General features: G+C 43.7%; 1 protein-coding gene across 1 annotated transcript in view; it reads left to right on the forward strand.

Moving 5' to 3' along the window:
• The window catches only part of LOC137618147 (serine/threonine-protein kinase SIK3 homolog), a 267259-nt gene that overhangs the window by 91072 nt on the left and 157725 nt on the right, over nt 1-18462 (forward strand). Inside the window, exons 4-6 of the mRNA XM_068348177.1 lie at nt 10137-10261; nt 11801-11924; nt 12029-12120. Of these exons, the coding sequence (XP_068204278.1) occupies nt 10137-10261; nt 11801-11924; nt 12029-12120 (341 nt within the window). The remainder of the gene's footprint in view (nt 1-10136; nt 10262-11800; nt 11925-12028; nt 12121-18462) is intronic.

Raw genomic sequence — 18462 nt, forward strand, 5'->3', positions numbered from 1 at the left:
CGTCTAAGGAGCCTTCATGTAGGAATAAATGATTAAAGTACAAAGTAAGGTTGTTATAATAATGTTGTTTTGATTTTTCCAAGAAAAAAGCAAAAATTTATAGCAAATTTTGGGTTCATAACTCCAAAACATACTTATTCGCATGTTGGTAGAAGGGTAAGGTGGCAGGAAAGGAAGGCCTACCTGACGATATTAGAACAGAACTGAGTTTGTTCTAATGGACCAACATTAAGTAGGTAAAGGGAACGAATTCCCTCAACCAGTGCCGCCTATCCCAAAAACTAAGGCTCAGAATAGATGAGAATGGAACATTGCTGACATAGGTGTACAGTGAACCAACCATCTACAAACTCCCAAGGGAATCCCTTCAAGGCGGCAGTGCCAGCTACAATGCATCGATAGCAAGGGAGGTGTGCCGTCCACCACAAAACTATATGGTTCTGTAGCAAGAAGGGGATGTGAGGAAACACTAACCTAAGGCATAAACTAGGGAAGACAAGCATGCAACAAAGCAAATCTCTAACCTAGAATAATGAAAAAGTGTTATGTTATACATACAAAAAGCTTAAACCGGCTAGCTAAAAAATTTATATATAACAATGAGGAATTTGAATTCATGAGCTTCCGGCATCGGCCACGTGATGGAAGCAAACCGTAAAACGTAGACATTGAAAAAAATAAAAGGGGGAGAAAGGAAATTCTCAACCAAAACAAACCACAAAGTACTCAACTTAAGTGGAGAAGCAGAAATACTGTAGAAGCATCCATAATCAAAAACCACTTAAACATTAAAAAAAAAAAAACCGTAAACTCCTTAAGAACTTAATCAAAATGACGCTGCTAAAAGGAATGGCGACCAGCGTACGAGTTTATATTAACTCACTGGTGTCAGAGTTATAGCAGCTCTCCCACGTTATCTATCCTATCCCATATCGTACTAGACAAGGTTAACTCTAATCTGGGAAGGATGGCTGAGGTTGTATTTAAACCTGTCCCTGTTACATACAAGATATCTTTCAGGATATTTGGTCCGATTGTAGTAACCCCGTGATACCTCTACAGGTAAAATTCTCTGGTATATCACTCACAGAAATATCCCAAGTAGAAAGCTACCTACAAGAACTTCCATCAAGACGACATGGCTATCTCACCCAAAAATAGATTTTTCCTATGTGAAAATCCCTTTTATGGTATGATTTTCAATACAATTGGTGTCATATTAGCGGAAAAATCACCTATATTTAAGAAAATATATGATTTTTACTAATAAATCTGAAAGGTTTTGCTCAAATGACTTAAAATTTTTGTATGGTGAAGGTATTATATAAATATCTAAAACATATGTGGAAATGGTGTATTTTGAATAATTAGAAAAAAAAATTACAGGATATAGCAAACGGTCCCCATAATCTCTTAAAGACCACTGAATTAAATGACGACAACAACAACACAGTCACAGAGTTTTTCATATTTTGTTCTGTAATATTTATGATGATTATGCTATTAACATTTACTTTAAATTTATGTATTTTAATGTGATTTTATACACCTTTATTTATGTTTATTGTTCAGTAATATGATTTATATGCCTTTAATGCTTTTCTAGTGATATTACAACTTCAATATCAGTGGCGGACAGACATAAAGTTGAATAAAATGGCTTAAACTTTAATTTTATTTTTCTACACATTTTTTTAACAAACTATGTATAATTGAAAATGACCTAAATCGTAACGACGTAACCCTAGTTATACCTGTCTAAGGAAAGAAATGGGAAATTCCTTTATTTATAAGGATAACGTTAACATTCCAAGTTTCTGGAGATAAAAGAAATGGACATCAGGTGATTATAGAAATAGGAAATTTTATTATTAGAATTCCAAATTTTCTGATCTCACCAATTAAAAAAAAAATTCTGTTTGAAATTTTAGTTATCAAAAATTTTCCATACATATGCTGCCATCTATATTTTTCTCATTTACATTTTTCAATATTAATCTTACCCGATGATCATGTAGCTGTCAACTCCGTTGCCCGACAGAAATCTACGGTCGGGATACGCCAGCGATCGCTATCCAGGTGGGGGTGTACACAACAGCGCCATCTGTGAGTAGGTACTCAAGTACTTCTTGTCAACAAGAACTCAATTTTTCCTCTGTCGTGCCGCCGGCAAGACCTACTTGGATACGCTGTTGATTCTGGAGTTATTGTTCACGATTTGGTGATGTATTTGCTCTAGAGTTTAGCCTTCGCTATTCAGGAAGCTTTATCATTAGCTTAGCAAGCTTTTGGAATTAATTTGGATTAATTGTTAACGAACTTTGCTAGATTTTGGAATCCCCCCTTGACTACTTCTGAATTCAAGATGTCTGACCAGTCTCAAGTACCTAAGTACAGGCAGTGTAGCGTTAGGACTTGTGCTAGGCGTCTTCCGAAGGCCTCTATAGATCCTCACACCGTATGTTCCAATTGTAGGGGTAAATCCTGTCAATTGGAAGATCGATGTGAGGAATGTGCTGGGCTTTCGGAATTCGATTTTAACGAATTCCTTAGATATGCACGTAGGTTAGAGAAGGAGAGAAATAGGAGGAGTTCTTCTCGCTCTGTGGATTTTTCCTCTCCCCATGCCCCTCAACCTTTTCCTTCCCCTGTGGTGGTGACTCCCGAACCTGCTACGAGTGCTCAGCCTTCAATGGCGGATATGTTGCGTGCCATTCAGGCTCTCGGTGACAAAGTGGAGTCATTGGCTAATGACCGTAATCAGCTCTTGGCAGATGTCAGAGAGCTGAAAGCGAAGAGTGCAGTGGGAAGTGTTAGTGCTAGTGATGTGCAAAGTGTCAGTGTCAGTGTTGCGCATGAGGGTACATCTGTGCGTGCCAGTCGTCCTCCCAGTCCGGGACCTCTTGCAAGCTCCCAAGCCCAGGGGAGAAGCAATGTCGAAGGACCAAAGGGTTCGGCAGGCCTTGATCGGCGCACGGATGTATCCTCAGTGGTTGCGGACGTATCTGTTAAGGATCGTCCCATCCACATACAGACGAATGAGCCCTTACATTCCTCGTCTGTGGAAGAAGTTTCCAGGAGGAAACGGTGGACCAAGGTCTCACGACCGCTCAAACGTAAGGTCCCTTCCGAGCGAGTCCAACGGCCCAGGTGTAGCCACTGGGTCAGTTCGGACTCGCCGCAGTCATCTGATGACTGCACACCTCCCAAGAGAGGTAGAGTGGTCCCTCAACAGGCTACTGCTCCGTCTGTTGTTGCTCCAACCACAGTAGACCCTAAGTGGTCCATGCTGCAGACTATGCAGTCTCAGCTTGCGGCATTCATGCAGGAGTATCATGCTGAGAAGGTTAACACTGCTCCTGTTAACCTACAACCCGCCGAGGTTGTGCGCTCAGCAGATACTGCGGCTGCCTGCTCCCACACTCCACCTGTGAGAGCTCCACCACCGATGCGCAGTCCACCCTGCCAGACGCATGTTCTTGCTGCACCATCTGCTAACATGCGTGAGCTACCGCATCAGCAGTGGGAAGGTTCTGTAGAGCTGCCGGGTTCCAGCACTATGCGGCATTCTCCGCAGCCCATGCAGCATGCTCTGCATACCTTACAGCATGCTCCGCTTACCATGCAGCATGCGCCGCATACCTTACAGCATGCTCCGCATACCATACCGCATGCTCCTCAACCCACCGCAGCCCCTCCCACACACCAGCCCTCTGCTTTTGTTGTTGCCAGCTCGCAGACCGACCAGCAGCGGCATGATGTTGGATCCGCAGGTACGCATGCACCCGTACTGCCGGATTCAGCCGTTCAGCTTTCTGCTCTACCTTTGCCACTTACAACTCAGCTTTCGGATGATGGTGTATCGGATGACGAAGCTGCACATCTGGATGAACCTCACTCTGATTTTGAAGGGCCCAAGTCTACGCCTCCCTCCTTAGACTTTCGTAAAGTCCTTGCCTTGTTCAGGGACTTGTATCCTGAGCAGTTTGTGTCTGCAACCCCTCATTCTCCTCCCTCCGAGTTTGCTCTGGGCATGCAGTCTGCTGCGCCTGCCTTCACCAAGCTTGTTCTCGCCAGATCATCTAAGAGAGCTTTGAGGGTTATGGGAGAGTGGTTGCATTCCAAGAAGCAACTGGGAAAGACTTCTTTCGTCTTTCCGCCTACCAAGCTTGCTTCTAAGTCGAGCGTCTGGTATGCCACGGGAGAGGAACCCGGCTTGGGAGTTCCTGCCTCTGCCCAGGGCGACTTCTCAAGTCTGGTTGACTCTCCCCGCAGGTTGGCTATGAGACGTTCGAAGATCTGCGGGTCCTTTTCTGATTTGGATCATCTGTTGAAGGGAGTCTTTCGTGCCTTCGAGATATTCAACTTCCTCGATTGGTGTTTGGGAGCCTTAAGCAGGAAGACTTCCCCTTCAGATAAGGACTCGGCCATGCTGATCATGTCTAGCATGGACAAAGCAATTCGGGATGGGTCTGGTGAACTTGCGGCTTCGTATGTGTCAGGAGTCCTTAAGAAGAGAGAACATCTTTGCTCCTTCTTATCGGCTGGTATCACTCCTTGCCAGAAGTCAGAGTTGTTGTTTGCTCCTCTCTCCAAGTGTCTGTTTCCGGAGGAGCTGATTAAGGGGATGGCTGCCTCGCTTATCCAGAAGGATACTCATGATCTTATGGCATCTTCTGCACGTAAGGCTAAAACCTTACCTTCCGTGCCTAGACCCTTCCGCCCTGCAGCAGTTGACACACCTGCATCTAGGTTCATCCCGCCCTTTCGTGGCAGAGCCTCCAGCAGAGGAGGTACCCGTGCAGACAGTCACCGTGGCAAGTCCAAGAAGGGTTCCAAGTCCGCAAAAGGCAAGTTCTGACTGCCTTCCTCTCCAGACAGCAGTAGGAGCCAGACTCAAGACCTTCTGGCAAGCTTGGGAGAGCAGAGGTGCAGACGCTCAGTCTGTGAAGTGGCTAAGGGAGGGATACAGAATTCCGTTCTGCCGCAGTCCCCCTCTAGCTACGTCTCCCATCAACCTCTCTCCCAACTACAAGGAGAAGGACAAGAGGCTAGCGTTGCAACAAGAGGTGTCGCTCTTGCTACAAAAGGAAGCGGTGGTCATAGTCCGGGATCATCAATCCCCGGGCTTTTACAACCGTCTCTTCCTGGTAGCCAAGAAGACAGGAGGTTGGAGACCGGTGCTGGACGTCAGTGCTCTCAATGCTTTTGTCACCAAGCAGACGTTCACGATGGAGACGACGAAGTCGGTCCTAGCAGCGGTCAGGCAGGAGGACTGGATGGTCTCGTTAGACCTGAAAGACGCGTACTTTCACGTCCCCATCCATCCATCCAGACTCCCAACCTTTCCTAAGGTTCGTCTTTGGAAAGGTTGTGTACCAGTTCCAAGCCCTGTGCTTTGGCCTAAGCACGGCACCTCTTGTGTTTACCAGACTGATGAGGAATATTGCGAAATTCCTTCACTTGGCAGACATCAGAGCCTCCCTCTATTTAGACGACTGGCTTTTAAGAGCTCCAACAAGTCGTCGCTGTCTGGAGAATCTCAGATGGACTATGGATCTGACCAAGGAACTGGGCCTCCTGGTCAATATAGAGAAGTCCCAGCTCGTCCCATCCCAGACCATTGTCTATCTGGGTATGGAGATTCAGAGTCGAGCTTTTCGGGCTTTTCCGTCGGCCCCAAGGATCAATCAAGCCCTAGAATGCATCCAGAGCATGCTGAGAAGGAACCGATGTTCAGTCAGGCAGTGGATGAGTCTAACAAGGACACTTTCATCGCTGGCCCTGTTCATCGAGTTAGGGAGACTCCACCTCCGCCCCCTTCAGTATCATCTAGCTGCTCACTGGATAAAGGACATGACGCTAGAGACGGTCTCAGTTCCTGTTTCCGAAGAGATGAGGTCTACTCTAACGTGGTGGAAGAACAGCATTCTTCTCAAGGAAGGTCTACCATTGGCTGTTCAGACCCCCGACCACCGTCTCTTCTCGGACGCATCGGACACGGGCTGGGGTGCGACACTGGACGGACAGGAATGCTCGGGCACATGGAATCAGGAGCAAAGGACACTTCACATCAATTGCAAGGAGTTGTTGGCGGTTCATCTGGCCTTGATAAACTTCAAGTCCCTCCAGCTAAACAAGGTGGTGGAGGTGAACTCCGACAACACCACAGCCTTGGCTTACATCTCCAAGCAGGGAGGGACTCATTCGAGGAAGTTGTTCGAGATCGCAAGGGACCTCCTCATTTGGTCAAAAGATCGAAAGCTTTCGCTGGTAACGAGGTTCATTCAGGGCGATATGAATGTCATGGCAGATCGCCTCAGCCGGAAGGGTCAGGTCATCCCCACAGAGTGGACCCTTCACAAGAATGTTTGCAGCAGACTATGGGCCCTGTGGGGTCAGCCAACCATAGATCTATTCGCTACCTCGATGACCAAGAGGCTCCCGATGTATTGTTCTCCGATTCCAGACCCAGCAGCAGTTCACGTGGATGCCTTTCTGCTGGATTGGTCCCATCTCGACCTGTATGCGTTCCCGCCGTTCAAGATTGTCAACAGGGTACTTCAGAAGTTCGCCTCTCACAAAGGGACACGGCTGACGTTGGTTGCTCCCCTCTGGCCCGCGAGAGAATGGTTCACCGAGGTACTGCAATGGCTAGTCGACGTTCCCAGGACTCTTCCTCTAAGAGTGGACCTTCTGCGTCAACCTCACGTAAAGAAGGTACACCCAAACCTCCACGCTCTTCGTCTGACTGCCTTCAGACTATCGAAAGACTCTCAAGAGCTAGAGGCTTTTCGAAGGAGGCAGCCAGAGCGATTGCCAGAGCAAGGAGGACATCCACTCTCAGAGTCTATCAGTCTAAATGGGAAATCTTCCGAAGCTGGTGCAAGGCCAATGCAGTTTCCTCAACCAGTACCACTGTAACCCAGATTGCTGACTTCCTGTTACATCTAAGGAACGTAAGATCCCTATCAGCTCCTACGATCAAGGGTTACAGAAGTATGTTGGCAGCGGTATTCCGCCACAGAGGCTTGGATCTTTCCACCAACAAAGATCTACAGGACCTCCTTAGGTCTTTTGAGACCTCAAAGGAACGTCGGTTGTCCACTCCAGGCTGGAATCTAGACGTGGTTTTAAGGTTCCTAATGTCATCAAGATTTGAACCGCTCCAATCAGCCTCTTTTAAGGACCTCGCATTAAAAACTCTTTTCCTCGTGTGCTTAGCAACAGCTAAAAGAGTAAGTGAGATCCACGCCTTCAGCAGGAACATAGGTTTCACATCTGAAACGGCTACATGTTCCTTGCAGCTCGGTTTTTTGGCTAAAAACGAGCTTCCTTCCCGTCCTTGGCCTAAGTCGTTCGAGATCCCAAGCCTGTCCAACTTGGTGGGGAACGAACTAGAGAGAGTACTTTGCCCAGTTAGAGCTCTTAGGTACTATTTAAGAAGGTCAAAGCCATTACGAGGACAATCAGAAGCTTTATGGTGTGCTATCAAGAAGCCTTCTCTACCGATGTCTAAGAACGCAGTTTCTTACTACATCAGGCTTCTGATTAGAGAAGCACATTCTCATCTGAAGGAAGAAGACCTTGCTTTGCTGAAGGTAAGGACACATGAAGTGAGAGCTGTTGCTACTTCAGTGGCCTTCAAACAGAACCGTTCTCTGCAGAGTGTTATGGATGCAACCTATTGGAGAAGCAAGTCAGTGTTCGCATCATTCTATCTCAAAGATGTCCAGTCTCTTTACGAGAACTGCTACACCCTGGGACCATTCGTAGCAGCGAGTGCAGTAGTAGGTGAGGGCTCAGCCACTACATTCCCATAATCCCATAACCTTTTTAACCTTTCTCTTGAATACTTTTTATTGTTGTTCTTTTGGTTGTACGGTCGGCTAAGAAGCCTTCCGCATCCTGGTTGATTTGGCGGGTGGTCAAATTCTTTCTTGAGAAGCGCCTAGGTTAGAGGTTGTGATGAGGTCCTTTAGTATGGGTTGCAGCCCTTTATACTTCAGCACCTAGGAGTCGTTCAGCATCCTAAGAGGACCGCTAGGCTCAGTAAGGAAGACGTACTTAAAAAAGGCAGAGTAATAGTTCAAGTCGACTTCCTTACCAGGTACTTATTTATTTTATGTTTGTTATTTTGAATAACTGACAAAATGAAATACGGGATACTTAGCTTCTTTGTTAACATGTATGCTGGTCTCCACCCACCACCCTGGGTGTGAATCAGCTACATGATCATCGGGTAAGATTAATATTGAAAAATGTTATTTTCATTAGTAAAATAAATTTTTGAATATACTTACCCGATGATCATGAATTAAAGAACCCGCCCTTCCTCCCCATAGAGAACCAGTGGACCGAGGAGAAAATTGAGTTCTTGTTGACAAGAAGTACTTGAGTACCTACTCACAGATGGCGCTGTTGTGTACACCCCCACCTGGATAGCGATCGCTGGCGTATCCCGACCGTAGATTTCTGTCGGGCAACGGAGTTGACAGCTACATGATCATCGGGTAAGTATATTCAAAAATTTATTTTACTAATGAAAATAACATTTTGGAAAATAAGCAATTTTTTAATAATGACACCTCTCTGACTGGACTGTTACTGTTACTGTACTAGATAGATTGAGTAATGGTCCCACTAGAATACAAAATATAAGAAATTGGAGTGGATTAAATCAAGCTGAACACATATATCTAAATTAATGTTTGGAATGCAATATTGTACAGTATATGGATACAGTATATACTAACTAATACCGTATAACCTTCCATAACCTAATTTATCCAAGACCCCCATCCTTTTTAATATTATCATTCATCTCGGATTGATGTTAAATGTTTCAATTATGAGTAACTTGAACAGATAGAAGCACATTATTGTACTCTATATAACACCTGAAAATTATCATCAATATACATAGCAAAATTTGTCAGTTAGCATTAGTTACACTTTTAAATTAACAACATACAGTATTTGCAATTGATTGTATGTAGAAGAAAAAATCTTTCATGTCGAGAAAGAGTAAAAGCAACAGGAAGAATGTTGGTAATTATTGGCAATTTTCAAAATGATATTGTTTATCATAGGGTATCTTTTCTTATCTTAGTTACTAATAGTTCCTGTTACAGCTTCTTTCATCTTGTAAACATGTACATATAAAAAAATATGAAGATTCTGTAGTTTGGTACTGGTAGAGGACATGGATGAGGTGTTTATAAGCATGTACAGAGCTATATAAACCATAAGATGAAATGAACAGTAGAACTAAAAGAGAAAATTATATTTAGTAAGTGTAGTGAATTCTTGTAGATCACGATTGAATATTATTTATTTTTATGGCAGAATCACTGTGTAATTTTCAATTCCCCATAGTTTCAGGTTCCGAGTTAGAAGGTAGGCTAACAATTATCCAGATATTGTACTTGAACAACGGTTATGGCGTTCAAGCACTTCCACGCTAGTCCATTTGAGTTTCCAACTGAGACATAAGATGCTGAACTTAAGACAACTTTATTCAGACAAGTACAGGGCACTTACAAACACTGATTGGGGCAGTAGCATGTTGCAAATGCACTTCTGTATAATTAGTTAAAACAGTCAATGACTGCAAATAAGGTTGAACAATTTACAAGAGTGACATTCTTGGAGTTGCCTCCGTGAGCTTGTGATTCCAACTGACTTCCTAACTTGCGGCTTACTTCTAAAATTTTTTGTTTAAATTTTACAAGTGTTTTATTTAAAAATTCACACATTCAGAATCACTTCCATGGAATTAAATTTCAAAAAATAAACAATTACAAATAAAATGAAAAAAACAAATCCTTCCTCTTTAACATTTTCATTATTTTATTTGTAATTTCAACTGAAACTGAATTCTCTACAGTAAGTATTGAAGGCTAGTGATTAAATATTTACCATATATCTAATAGAAACTTGGAATGAGCACTGAGGAACAAACTCCTCAGAGAATATTACAAACTAACATAAATTATACTTTCAAACTGTTCTGCAAATTAGAGTGTACAAAAAGTGTATTGTTATGATAGGCAGAGTGACTTTAGTGAATTGCTTGATATTTGTAGTCAGGAGCATTTTATTTATCATAATCAGTAATTTCTGTTTCTTTGTAGATTTTGGGTTCAGCAACTTTTACACACCTGGCATTTTGTTATCCACGTGGTGTGGCTCCCCACCTTATGCAGCACCAGAGCTCTTTGAAGGGAAGGAATATGATGGGCCCAAAGTTGATATCTGGGTAAGGAATGACTAATTTTTCAGTACTATTGGCTGTGGTATATTTTCTAATAATAAAGTATTGGATACAGTTGGCTCTCATTATCTGCGGACATCGTAGATGAGCCCCTTCTGCAGGTATGGTATTCCAAGGAAAATAAGAGATCCAGGCCTGTAAATATACCCTTAATTACTGTCATTGTGCTAAAAGATACAGAAGTGTACATACATACATGTACAGTGGACTTGGAATTGAATTATATTTCTTGATGGTTCATTGGTAGTCTACTGCTGTGGATTGTTTCAACTCAGAGGCAAAGGTTCAGGTTTTTGCCCAGACCGAAGTGTTATCATGAAAGAATTTTCAGTGGATATATATTCCCAAGATTAAAATTCAATATTAAGTCCCATTCGTGGCTAGTATTTACCCTACGTACTGTATATTAAAGTCGTGTTTTATCGACATGTGAATATCATAAATAGCCATGTGTTGCAAACTCATTGCAACAATGTCATGGTATATGAAGCTTTCATGATTGAAATTTTGACGATACAGATAAATTAATTTAGTCCCATGCTTCGATTTGAAGTAAATATTTGAAGTTACAAATATCTTGATCAATAATTTGTAGAAGTAAAATTTATTCATTTAATAAAGTAAAAGAAAATTATAAAGTACTGTCAGTAATGTTATAATTGTTGCATAAATGTACACATTCACAATAGAAACTGAACAAAAAAAAAACTGTCTACTTCATAGCATCTCAAAAAAAAAAAAAATAAACAACATTCAAGTGTAAGTTATAGAGGCTTTCAATGTTCCTAGTCAATTACATTGGTTGTCATTTTACTAACCACAATACATTGCTTGATTCAAACTCGATTAAGTGCCTTATATTAAATTCCATAGTCAATTCCAACACCATTGGTCATGATAACTAGCATTCAGGTCTTGTAACAACATTGTCACACATCCTACCTCCTTTCTTTCCTTGCCATCATTCGTAATGTCCAAGTCCTTACAAGACTTTTCAATAATGAGCAAATGATAAAGTTTACTTGTGGATTGGTACAACCATTTAAAAGGTAAAATTGTCTCTGTATCATTTATATTGATTTTCAAATGAGATGGAGTCTCCTTCATTTGTCCCAAGTGTACTTTTTATAGCGTAACTAGTATGGCAATACTGTATGGAATCTCTTCTCAGCTTTAGGCTACAGCAATTATTTTTATATGGGTACTTTTCCTGTCATGTCTCAATTGCTACAGCTACACTTTTGTCTTGGTCAAAGACCTTACTTGGTAGTCTGGTAATTATGATAATGGTAATTATTGTAATTTTGTGTGCTTTCACTGAAGATGTATCAGTGGTTAGTTGATGGTAATAAGAGTAGAGGTAATGTTGATAATCATGAAGATTTCAATATTGTAATGGTAATAATGATAATACCTTGAAAATTTTTGTGATATTTTGATTGTTATTTAGCATTCTGACACTGAATGACATTTTCAATTTAACCTGGTAATGAATTTTTGTCAACATTGAAATTTGTTTTTCAGAGTTTAGGGGTAATCCTATATGTATTAGTTTGTGGATATTTGCCCTTTGATGCCTCAACGTTACAAAATCTACGAGCTTTAGTAGTATCTGGGAAGTTCAGGGTACCTTTCTTCATGACTTCAGGTATGATTTGACCGGTTTTGTTTGAAGTACTGTTAAATGTTTTTTTGGAAATATATTGTTGAATACAATATGTAATATTGAATAGTTTTATCAATTATTTACAGATTGCGAAGATCTTATAAGAAAGATGTTACAAGTAGATCCAGAAAAAAGGGTTAGCATAGAAAGGATACTGCAGCACAAATGGATATTGCAGGTAAGCGAGTTTGTGTTATAGCCTTTTTGAATAATTGTTTTGTTTTTTGATAGAACTATTCAGTATGGTTAGAGTTATTTTTAATTTTGTTGTAATTACTGATTGTTCTGGCGTAAATACAAACCCTCTGCTATTTATAGGGGTATACTTTCGGCGTAGCTGAAAGACAAGCCATGATAATTTTAGTGAGGGATACCTACCCCATCCGCTAGTTAGTGGAGGTAGGTGGGATAGACTGGCTACCCTGCTCACTCACACCTCTCGGCTGAGTAACCTCTTTACTTTATGGCTCGGTAGAGGACGGACATGCTGCCTCTCTCTCCTGCAAAGACTTGCCTTGATTGCTTTTTTTGTTTAGTTTTTCTTTTGTGTGTGGTTTTATCTTATACATATATGTGCGTATATAGAAATATATATCGAAACATACTCTTATGTTATTGAATACTTGTAACTTTAATTACAGGCGATCTCCGCCGTAGGGGAGTTTTCATTGTGTTGATACTCCTACTCCCCTACCTTGCCTTCCCCCCTACATGGGTGCAGCAGCTCCTCAACACTCCCGTGTGTTTGTTTCAGCACTTGAGTTAAAGTTTATAACAGTTCCACTCCCATTCGAGGAATTCTCTTACAAGGAAGGTGACTTATTCCCCCGAATGGTTCATATTATGCAGCGAAGTTATGAATTGTAATTCATCACAACTTTTATTTCCTTTTTTAACAGATAGCAGCGACGTAGAAAGCAAGGCCGATAGCTTCGGCCGCTCCGGTCAATGTCCTGCGCTTCCTCTGGCAGTTCATGAGTTGCCCACCTTACGAGGTAGCACTCGTTGCTGACCTTCAACATGAACAAGGCTTGTTGATGGGAAGCATAGAGTGCTGCCTGGAGGTTCACCTCTAGCGGTTGGAGAATCTCCCTTACGAGGGAGTGGCAACCTTCCCCAGAGTTGGGCTGCCCCCCCCCCCCCCCCCCTTCTGAAAGAGCTTCCCTACTTCATCCGTTCAGCAAACTTCCCTCTTTCGTGAAGAATTGCTGACAGCTCAATGAGATCTGCTTCTTCCCCTTGAGCTGGGGAAAAGCAAGTCCAAAGCTTGTTCCTCCTTCGGAGGGAACTTCTCTCTCGTTCGCGAGAGAGATTATTACGCCCACGCTTTTTCACATAGAGCTGGAGAAAGCTTGTCTTAGGCGATGTCCTCCCTCGGGAGAACTTTCCTCTCGTTCGCGAGAGAAAACTTTTGCTCATCTTTTTTGTTAAGAGCTGCTGGTTGTCGCAGGCGCTGCAGCCCGTCGGTCAGGCCTTAAGTCTGTTTCCGACACCGAGGAGTTTGCTGATCCACTAGGGGCGGTGGCAGAGCTTTCTGCAAAGCAGGTTTCCCCTTACGGGGAACGAGTCTCTTGTTCTCGAGAGAAAACCGCCTCTGGGCATCGGTGGTCCCCCTTACGGTTATGGTTCTCCTTTAGGGGCGGAGCGAGAGCCTTGTCTTAAGCGACGTTCCCCCTTTGGGAGAAAAAACCTCCCTTGTGGAGGAGGTATCTTTAGAGCTGTATCAGTCTCCCCCTCGGGCGGAGTCTGCTCTGTGTTCCTCTCCAGAGGATTGTAGTTTGGAAGGGTTTGTGACCCCTCTCCATCCTAGACGTTCTCCTCCTCGTGCAAGGAGGAGACGTCTTTTTGAACCTGTTGGTTCACCTCATGGTGATCGTGAGCCTTTGGGCTCTCGTGTTGATCCTGCGGGTTCTCTTGACCTTAGGAGTCCTTCAGGCCTCCGTCGCGCTGGACTTTCGAGTTCACGTGTCTTGGAACCTTTGGGTTTCATTTATGCTGAGCCTTTGGGCTCTCGTAAAGATGGTTACGCTGAACCTTCGGGCTCTTGTACCATCAGTCAGTCTAACCTTTCGGTGTTTCGTGACAAGGAAACTTCGGTTTCCCGTTGCACTATCCCTTTGGGGTCTCGCAATACAGGTTACGCTAATCCTTTGGGGTCTCGTGGTAGGGAGACTGCGGTTTTCCCGTTACGTTGACCCTTCAGGGTCTCGTATCATCGGTTTCGCTGAGCCTGTAGGCTCTCGTGCCGAATGCTATTGTCATCAAGAGTTTTGCTCTTATGACAGAGAGTCTTCGGACTCTCGTTGCGTAGAGCGTTCACGCTTGCGCGGCCAGCGCTACGCTGAATCTTCCGTTTCTCTTAGCGGGGACTTCTCTCCTCTTCGCGAGACCTCTTGGGGTTCACGCGATCTCGCTGAACCTTCTGGTTCTCGTGACCCTCGTCATCAAGAGTTTTACTCTTATGACAGAAAGTCTTTGGACTCATGCCACGCGTAGTGTTCGCGCGTGCCCGACCTACCATTGTCATCAAGAGTTTTACTCTTATGACAGTCATTGGACTCGTCGCGCGGAGTGTTTGCGCGCGCGACCATCGTCATCAAGAGTTTTACTCTTATGACAGAGAGTTTTCGGACTCTCGTCGCGCGGAGTGTTCGCACTAGCGCGACCATCTCTGCGCACGCGACCAACTCTACAAGTGCAATCTGTGCTATGTCGAATCCTCAGGCTTGTGCAGCCCACTTCTTGTTTCCTATCCAACAGGAGTTAGCGACGAGGTTCCTCGCTACGTGAGTTCTGGCCGAGCTCGCGATCGTGGTTCACGACCCTCTGTTGCTCCCCCACGTGGCTTCCACCTCTGGACCCAGCTCTTTGTTGCGTAGCGTCATGAGACAGAACAGCGTCGCTCGACAATCGCCAAGCGTTAGCGCTTGACGTTCCCACGTCTCAGTCGAGAGAAGGTTCTCGTGGTTTGCCATCCTCGCGGAACCAAACTTGCCTTGCTTCGCTGGTTACCTTGTCCTCGGACGAAGTACTATCTCCCTTTTTGGGCTGCAGAAGGTAACTCTCCTGCAAGGAGAGACACCCGTCAATCTCTCCTGTCTCATAGGCCTCCATCGCCTCAGAGAGAGCAGTCGCCCATGCGACAACGCCCAGACCCTTTGAGTTCTGATCATGTTTCTGGTTGCGTGGACCCCGGTGGGTTCACACGACACGATTCCTAAAGATAACATCAGGAATCAGCGACAGAGTTCTTGCTGATTCTCGTCCCAACAATCCCCTAGGGTTGTGCGAAATAAATTCCGGATCCCTCAGTGCTGTGAGAAAGGAATTCACAAAGTGAATTTAGAATCCCTAGGTTCTTGTCGCCCCGAATCTTTCGTTTACTGCGATCCTGAGTTTTTTCTAAAAATTCTATGCTTGACCTCCCCCACCCCTGACGGGATGGGTCTTCCCGCATAGCGTGACTTGTTATGTCACTCTACACTCCCGGCTGATTACTATGTCCGCTAGGCTGGTCTTGCCTGCACGGATCCTTTTGATTTCGAACGAACCACCGTCATCTTCCCTCCATCCTCCCACTTCGAGTAGTTGGGTTAGCAGGTGGCTTGTGATACTTTCTCGTCATCGAGAAACCCTCAACTGGCGGGACAGAAACTAGCGGGGAATGAAATTTTTTTTTTTTTTTTTTTTTTTTTTTTTTTTACATTCTAGTCCATTTCCCCTGGCAGGCCTTGCCTGTATTAGACGGTAGCTTTCTCACTAATGAGAAAGCGCTCGATGGCAACTCCTTCGGGTAAGCGGTCGATGGCAATCTAATGTGTGGTGTTGTTGAAGCAAACCCCCATATACGAGGCTTCACCCTTTTCAGGAGACTTGTTCCTGAAAAGTTTTACATAACTTAAATGGGTGTTGTTAAAACTTAATAAAGGCCATGAACCTTCCTGGAGCATGCACTCTATCCAAGACAAAACCATGAGGTTATTGTCATAAACTCTGGTTGTACCGTTTGATTGAGTCAGCCACATCTCATCATTGTACCTCGGGTACAACGACTTATCATTTTACACGATAGGCTTCTGAGACCTTATATTCTACCCTTACAGGGTTATTGTCTCAAGCAATTAGTCCCTAGGGAGCAGTGTTAGCTTACGTTTTAGAACGATAGCAACAGCGTGGGCAGCTTTTCATTACGTTTATGCACGTTTCAAACCACGCCCACAGGGATCTAGACATCCTTGTGTGTGTATGAATGCTGGCTAGCCCCTCCCATAAAGAGGAGGGGTAAACCAAAGGAGAAATGATTGCTTCTGTAATTGTATATTTGATTTGAGAACATATGCGCTCTCATTCAAAAAATTACAACAGCTAGTCACCAATCAAAAATTCCTTGGGCAATAATGTTGCGATTTGTCGCACATACATAATTCCCACAACCGGATTCGTTGCAAACGTTTCCTGGAAGCAGAGAATACGCATGCGCCAGCGCAGATGGGCAAGTACATATGCGTTCAAGCGATCTTTCTACTAATAAGGGCTATATACATCTTGCAATTAGAACTCCATTCTATTAAGTTTTATAGCTATATCCCTTACTGAAACCAGGTTGTTCAGTACATTACTTGGCTACTTTCCTGTAACCAGACATACGGTAATTACGTTCTGCCTCTTACAGGAACTTCTTCCTTTCTCGCGATCGGAAGTCCTGGTCTCCTACAATGACTTTGACTGTAAACTTCTCTTAAGCATATCTGTTCCCTAGTAGGGAACGTTCAATACTTTGCTAGTTTACCGATCGGAAAAGAAGTACCAATGTTTTCGTCCTAAGAAGGAGGAATCTCCATTATGAACGTTTTCAACGTTCTCCAACTGAGTTCCGGACACGACTTTAAGTCGGGCTACTCCCCTATGCTTGTCATGCTCACAGTTCGGTGTTACTACTCCGTAGTAGACTTATGCTTATTACCCATCCAACAATAGATTGAAGATACGTCTCAATCTCTTCTTGGGGTTGGTTAGATGCATTTGGTAATTGCCGACCGGTCTCCTGTCCGGAAGGTGATCTCTAAGGAGATTCGCTCTCAAAACATAAGCTGTATTGACTAACTGGTTAGATATCGGTCTTATTCAGCCAACCCCCACTAGATTGGTGGCAGTTGGAGGGAGGACAGGCTCCTCCCCTTCATTGCAAGAACTTGCAGGTAGTTGCACGTCTCGACATCACCTCAAGGTGTGTTTGCTATGCAATCCCCCCCCGACCTTCACCCCCCACTACCTGCAAAGACATAACCCACAGGAACATAAAGAACTTTTCCATTGGTCCTGTGGCGGTCGCACAACAAATGGTGTTACACCTCAGGCTCCTGGATGGACAAGTAGCAGAGGGTTGAGAGCTGAGGTTACCTGGGTTAGTGTGGGGTGAATGAGTGAGAATGACTGGCTCCTTTCTTCCTTTCAACTTCTCCCTTCTGGGGAAAACAGCTCCGCAAGCCTCAGCATAGCTGACTTCACCTTGTTGCTGGTAAGACTCATTTCCCTTGTGCCTCCTAAGTATAGAATAATACTTTACGTCCCCAATACCTTGTTGAGGGAGGGTATTGGATAAGTCTTAAGAACAATAGGTTTTGTACTAGAGTTCCCATGTTAAAGACAAGCCACACTGTTAGTTCCACTCACACACAAGCTCCTGCAGGCTGCTATCATTGCATTACCTTATATCGGCACTTGATTTTAGCGAGGGTAGAGTTCCTTCTACTATCGATCTCAGATCGAAATAGAGAGGACCCCGGGTCATGACCAAGGCCAGTTGATAAGGACTTCCTCCCTCCTAAGAGTAAGTCACCCCTATGAATAGCGGAGGGTTTGTATTTACGCCGGAAGAAATTTCAAATTTGGAAGTAATTTGTATTTTTCCTAGAATACAAACCTGGAGCTATTTGTACAAATTGGCCCGCCATCCTGGCCCCCGAGAAGTGCTGCCATAAAGCTAAGTGGTTACTCAGCCGAGAGGTGTGAGTGAGCGGGATAGCCAGTCTATCCCACCTCCCACCCACTAACCAGTGGATGGGGTAGTTATCCCTCACTAAAATTATCATGGCTCATCTTTCAGCTACGCCGAAAGTATACCCCTATAAATAGCTCCAGGTTTGTAAACTAGGAAAAATACAAATTACTTCCAAATTTGTTATATCAATAGCTATTCATATTTTAAAATATCCCATTTATGCTTGTGATACTTTTGGAAGTCTTACTAAAATCATTATCGTTTTTCCATGAGGTAGCCGAACAGTTTCTACTAATGTTGATGATATTTTGATTGCCCCTTTGTGTAATGTTAGGCTATCTGTGATGGTAAAAGATATCTTTTTCTGTTTCTATGCATGATGAAAATTTGTTATGGAATCATTGTTAAATTGCCAATATTCCCCTCTTTCTTTTCCTTCGTCTTTGTCACGAGACAAATCTGGTCCAATGACGACTAGCCAATTGCCTGATTTGAAGATAATTTGCGCTATGCCATCAC

The sequence above is a fragment of the Palaemon carinicauda genome, chromosome 24, assembly GCF_036898095.1.
Source record: "Palaemon carinicauda isolate YSFRI2023 chromosome 24, ASM3689809v2, whole genome shotgun sequence".
NCBI lineage: Eukaryota > Metazoa > Arthropoda > Malacostraca > Decapoda > Palaemonidae > Palaemon > Palaemon carinicauda.